Raw genomic sequence first — 6,481 nt, forward strand, 5'->3', positions numbered from 1 at the left:
CCGTGTTTATTTAAAATCGTGTGCAATGCCCTTACCAAAGCCGCGCATGCACTTTGTAAACCAAATGGCACTACCCTAAACCTATATACCACTCCGTCGATAGAAAAAGCAGTGTAATCCCTACATTCATTTGCTAAAGGAATTAACCAGAAACTATGTTTTAAGTCCAATTTGGTAAAAAAACTAGATCCTGTGATTCTACCAAAAATTGAGTCTATATTCAACGGGGCCTCGTATTGTGGCACTGTACATGAATTCAAATTACGTGCATCTAAACAAATCCTTATGTCCCCATTACTTTTTTTAACAATGAATACTGGATTTATGTATTGTGAATCACATCTTTCAATTATTTTATCCCTCAACATGTTATCTATTTCTTGACCTACATCTTTTCTATATTTAAATGGAATAGGATATGTCTTCGAGCGGAAATTAGATAAGTTTTTCATTTTAATCGTGTGTTCGTATTTTGTCGCTGCTCTATTTTCTGTATTGATTAATCCCGTATGTCTTGCCAGTAATTTTTTTAAGTCAGACGTCATTTCTTCTCCACAAACTATTGATGTCTCTTCTTCACTTTCGCAATTCCTTGTCGTTGTACACATATTGAACTCAAATTCTCTCTCTTCCTTCTCCGATTCTTCTTCTTCAAAAACTACAGCTTCTTCCTCATCCAATATTTCAACTTCCTTTTCCGTCATGTTTGTACCCACCTTTTGCGGCGCAGTACTGACATCTAAATTTCCTTCTTCCTCTTCTTTCTCTTCTTGTCCTAAAGTTGTGTCCACCTGTATCGGCGTCACACTTCTTTTTTTCCTATTTCTTCTCCTCCTCTTCTTCCCCTCTTTTCTTTCATCGGTGTCCATCGTTTGCGATGCCACACTTCTCATTTTCTTATATTCAAAATGTGTTGTCAAAACATCTACTTCATTTCCTGTGTCATCTTCTTGCACCTCTTTATTTTCATCTTTCTTGTCAGTTATTGATGTGCGTACCTTATTCGGCGCTGTACTGACTTCCTGCTCATCTTCTTTTTCCTTTAAACCTTCTTCCATTATGTCCTCTCCAAATTTTATATATTTGTTTGCAAAATTAATTTTCGTTCCATACTTATCCAATTCATCCACTCCAATGACAATATCATACTTCATGTCCTCAATTATAAAACAATTAATCAAATATTCTTTATTTTTAAATCTCAATGTCAAAACAATAGCCTCATTCGTAGTCGAAATCTTTTTTGAATTAGCACTCACTAATCTTATTCGAGAAATATTATACCTTTGAGAATCTAGTCCTAAATCCTTTATCAATTGTTTATTAACTAATGATACCTCTGAACCAGTGTCCAAAAGTATATCAACCTTTTTATTTTTAATATACCCCTGTACCATAACCAAATTATTACGCACGTATTCAATCTTTTTTCCCGCTAAAGTGATAAATTCCCTAGGGTGAGTATATATTCCTGAATTAAATTTTATCCCTGTTTTTAGTGAGTGCCCTCCTGAAAAGACGACCCTGCTCTATTGATTTCTACTTCCACATTGTCCATTTCTTGGTGTCCTTGTTCATTTTCTCCTTCTCTGGTGAAACTTAGGCTGTTTATTTCTCTGTTCTGTTCTCTTCCTTGTCCATTGTTGTTGTTATATTGGTTTTCTCTATTAAAATTTTCCCGACCTGCATTTGGCTCATATGGTTGATTGTTATAATTTCTCCCACTGTTTTGAAATCTATTTTGATGATATCCATTTCTATTCTGTTCATATCTATTTTGATTAAAATTGTTTGTATATCTTTGTCCCTCATTATCCCTATATCCATTGTATCGGTAAGGATTTTCATTACGAGACTGTCTGTAGTTGTTTGTGCGGTTTGTTTGGTTGTTCCCATTGTTTTCCGTTTGTCTATCGGTCCTTCTTTCTTTTCTTCGAGCCTCTCTTACAACTAAAAACTGGCATAAACTGTCCATGTCCCTATATCCTTGCAAGGTGACATAGTCTTCCATTGTATTGTCAAAATGTCTTGCTATCAATTCAACTAGCTGTTCTTCCGAATAATTATAATTTAAATATTGCCCACTGGCGTATACTTGCAATGCATATTTCTCTTCGGATATTCCTAGTTTCTCATCATATTTTCCATTTTGTAGTTCACTATTCACGACCATCTGTTTCTCTTTTCCCCAATAATATCTCAAAAATTTTCTTTCAAATTCTTCCCAATCTTGCAACTCATTTTGCTTACTCTCGAACCATAATGCTGTTCCATCCTTAAAATGAGTCCTTATCATATCCTTAGCCTCTTCAAACTCTTCATATACTTGTTTTTTATTTTTAAGCATCCTAATAAACGGGACTGGGTGCTGTTTCTTTATATCCCCGCCAAATTGGACCTTATTTTCTGCTCCATTGTGTATAATTACTTGTCTTCTTTCTCCAGTATTATGTTGTGATTTTACTTCCAATAGTTTCTTATCCAATTTTTTAAATCTATCCTCTATTTCCTCGTCTCTATCTTCTACATGTTTCTCCAAATTCTTTAGTTTCTTGGTATGTTTTTCTAAATTTTGGCTAATTTCCTTTGTTTTCTGCTCTACTTCATGTTTCATCTGTTTTAAATACATTTGTACATCCTCTTTATGCTGTTCTAGTCTTTGCTCCATTTGTTTAAAACCTAGATCTTGTCGTTTACTGTTTTCATCTATACTTTTTTTTATTTTTTCTGCTTGTCTTCTACTGTTTTCTTCCTGTCTTTTACTGTTTTCTTCCTGTACCTGTAGCATTTGTAATATCCTATCCATTGTTGACATTTCTGTGGTACTCTCCTTGATTGTTGTTTCTGTAATACTAATTTCTTCGTCTACATTTTCTATTCCTTCCTCGCTATAACGTTCTTCTGTTTCCTTTTGTTTTTTGTTGAGTCTTGTCTCCATTTTCTTTCCTTTTTCTGGACTTAACAATGTGAACGTACAAACCCACCGAACTATTATCTTTGCCTATTCCACAAGAATGTTGATCAAATAAAAATATCTGGTTATGTAAAAAAACTGTTCCAAGATTATTCAAAGCGAAAAAGTTTGAATAATAAAAATCAAAAATACTTTGTCGAAATTTGGCAGAGAGAAAAAAAATTAGAAAAATCCTGTAAGAATTTATATATTTTCCAGTACACTTTGTCTGGGTATTGGTGTTTCTGCTTTTGCCTCACACGCTTGGGCGACAATATTGTTTTGATTCTACTTATTGATATCTACTTTGATTGGACTAGCTCAATTTAATAAATTTATCTCAGGGTTTTACATCATCCAATCGCAGAAATGCAAAACCAATACTCAGAAAAAACTCATGGAAAAATAAAAATATAAAAAATAAAATATAACCGTATATTAAAGAAAAATTAATTATACCAAATAATTCAAACACAAATGTTTAATAATAGAATAAACTGTGAAAACAGACAATCTATGAAACTAGAAATGCTTGTGCAAAATAATGAAAACAATTCTGAAAAATACCGCAAATTATTTTGAAATCAAAATTACCCAGTATGAATACAAATTAAATTATAACTAGTAAACAAAAGTCAATTTAAAAATCACGAAAAGGTTTCTGTGAAAGTTTATGTCAATTTAAAAATCACGAAAAAGTTTATGTCCCATTTCACTTGAGTCTCCACATAGAGGTCGATGCAACCAAAAAAAAACCAAAAGTGTGGCAAATAGAGACTATTGACGGAGAGAACAATGTATTTTGGATACCTTAGTACAGCTGCTTTCACTTGACATTGAATTTTCTTTTGACTTCCAAAAATAACATTTTTACTTTGTGCTTTTTATATACGGGCACCTATAAGGCTTTTTAATTTACGAAGACCGACACTTGTTACTCATTCTTCAACAGTACCTTCTCTTTCAGCTCTCTAAAACACACCGCCTCTCGTTCTTGTCTTCTCAAAAAGAAAAACCATTTTTTTGACATCCTTCAATCTATCTCGTCCTGCCGTTCCATTCGTCCAAACAAATATCCTTACTACGTCATATCAACGCCTCCAAACGCTTTTGCCGCTAATTGTTCTTAGAAACACTGTCTATTGAATGTAACTGCACTGTTAACATAATAAACGCATTTGTCCAAAATTCATAGAATTATTTTAACATTATGAATAAGAAAAACTTATATCTTACAATACAATACTGGGTAATTGAAATCGGTATCTATTTTACAGGGTGAATAAAAAAAATTAAATATTAGAAAATAACTATTTTAACGTAATAAAAATTAGCATACAATTAGATAATTAGATTTTCTTCTTTTTCCTCTCTGCTTTTCTTTATCTATGACAATATATATATATATATATATATATATATATATATATATATATATATATATATATATATATATATATATATCCATTGAAGCATTTACATGACCATGTTAAGTTTGATTATCATTTTAGTTACACCATATTTGAAATATCCTCAATAAGTTTGTAAGTACAAAATTTTATACATGTTTTCATATTATCTTACACCAAAAATATCTTTGTAGCACCCTGATGATGGTTAAAATCTTAACCGAAAGCTCGGATTAAAGAAATTTAAAAGAGTACACTTTTTCATTTGCTGCATAACCCAATAACCAAATTTATATATATATATATATATATATATATATATATATATATATATATATATATATATATATATATATATATATAAATTAAGGATCACTCGAAGAGTGGTGGGTTTTTCGGTCAATAGGAGGAGAAATAAGACAAAGAAGGTGGCTACTTCATCTATTTATTCGAAGACGTTTCGCTCTCTAATCAAAGAGCATCATCAGTTCATCTAAAAAGAACAATATGAAAAACCAAACATCCATAGAGAAGTTAATACAACAGTGTTACCTCAAAAAGACATGTAGCAGTCAAAGGTATAAAATGTAAAAAAAGCTTGAAACAATGAACCATTGAATCGTTAGGTGTAGAAATAATCAATAAAACTAAGTACAGTTTACAATTTAACAAAGACTTAGAACAGCAAAAGAAGCATGTGGTTATCATGCATGTATAAAAAAATTTATGTAAAACTTGTATTAGCCGAGAACTAGTAAGATCACCAAGATCAACCTTCCAACAAAAACATATTAATTTAGTTTGGTTTTGACTTTGGGTAACATTATTAAAATGATTGTAAAAGTTTAAAGTTGCAAATTAATGAAAAAGGTATTAAAAGTTACCACAAAAGCTTCTACACTATTCAAATTCACTCGGCAAAATGGGCATTTCTAAGAACAACGAACCATCCCGTAAAAGACAGTGACCTTGAAGTCAAAATTGACAGCAACAATGCGAAATACCAACCGCTAATGAATTTGAACGGTAAATTTGAAGATGTATTATAATATTCTAAAGAAAACTTGTTGTTAGTACGAAACATTAAAAAGAGAGCAACAGGTGGTTAACAAACACCATTTAACTTTCAAGGAATGGTTCGAGTAAAAACAACCAAGTGAGGAACGATCTTTCCAAATCACCATACAAGTGACTTGGTTTTAGCTGGTTAGCCAGCCAAACGAAATTATAAACTCATTTAACTTCCACAGTCCAAGGTTCATAATACTATAAAACTGAGTAATTAATGAGGATTATATGAATCCAATTAATTTAAAAATTTTATTAAACTATTTTATCAAAAAATTTCAGCAATAAAAATTAAGTTAATAATAGTTATGGTCTAAAGTAGACACTGATAATGACTAATTCTGCAATATTAATGCATGATAAATTTGGCTCAGGTTACTGATGTCCGTTCTTTTATTAAGAGCATTGGGGTGCTTTAGTATTGAACACATTTCCAAAAACTGCCTTTTCACGAGATTGCGTTCGTTGCCAAGAATCCTAACTTCATTGAAGTCTACCTTGTGTTTTGTGACAATAGCATGCTGAGAAAGAGCACACGTATGCTTGGATAAGTTAATATCACTGCGGTGTGTTGTGAGACGCCCCCATAGTGATCTCCCTGTCTGACCGATATAGCACGAGTCACACTCAGCACAAGGTATGTGATAGATAACGTTAACTTGTTCCAAAAGGGACAAGGGTGTTTTAGTTTTGGAAAACAAATTTTTGACCGTCCTGGCATTCTTAACAGCAATTTTGACCGGAATGTTGTTATGTTTATACAGTTTAATCAGTTTTTCAGTAACCTGAGGAAAATATGGTAAAGAGGAGTAATGGGTGTAGTTGGAGTCCCAAGTACAGTAGTAGGCAGAACAATGTTATTGATAGTGTTGCTTGATATTGGTCTGAGTTGGTCACCTTTGGGTATGTCATTTAAAGAAGAACCATAACTCTGTGAATAGAGGTAGTTGTTAATAGGGGAAGATGGGTAGGAATTCTCAATCAATATGTTTCTGAGCAGTATAAGGGATTCCCTTCGATTAGTCGGATGTGTCAACCTACTGAGCCTGCA

General features: G+C 32.3%; 1 protein-coding gene across 1 annotated transcript; it reads right to left on the reverse strand.

The window, feature by feature from the left end:
• Window positions 1-1,495: 1,495 nt before the first annotated feature.
• On the reverse strand, window positions 1,496-2,938 carry LOC126892011 (putative uncharacterized protein DDB_G0289263). The gene has a single exon (XM_050661423.1). The coding sequence runs from the start codon at window positions 2,936-2,938 to the stop codon at window positions 1,496-1,498; it is 1,443 nt and encodes a 480-aa protein (XP_050517380.1).
• Window positions 2,939-6,481: the final 3,543 nt, after the last annotated feature.

The sequence above is a fragment of the Diabrotica virgifera genome, chromosome 1 (assembly GCF_917563875.1).
Source record: "Diabrotica virgifera virgifera chromosome 1, PGI_DIABVI_V3a".
Lineage (NCBI taxonomy): Eukaryota > Metazoa > Arthropoda > Insecta > Coleoptera > Chrysomelidae > Diabrotica > Diabrotica virgifera.

What these genes read in the sequence shown, in the direction of transcription:
- LOC126892011 (XM_050661423.1), bottom strand. Translation starts at nt 2,938, where the DNA reads ATGGAGACAAGACTCAACAAAAAACAAAAGGAAACAGAAGAACGTTAT.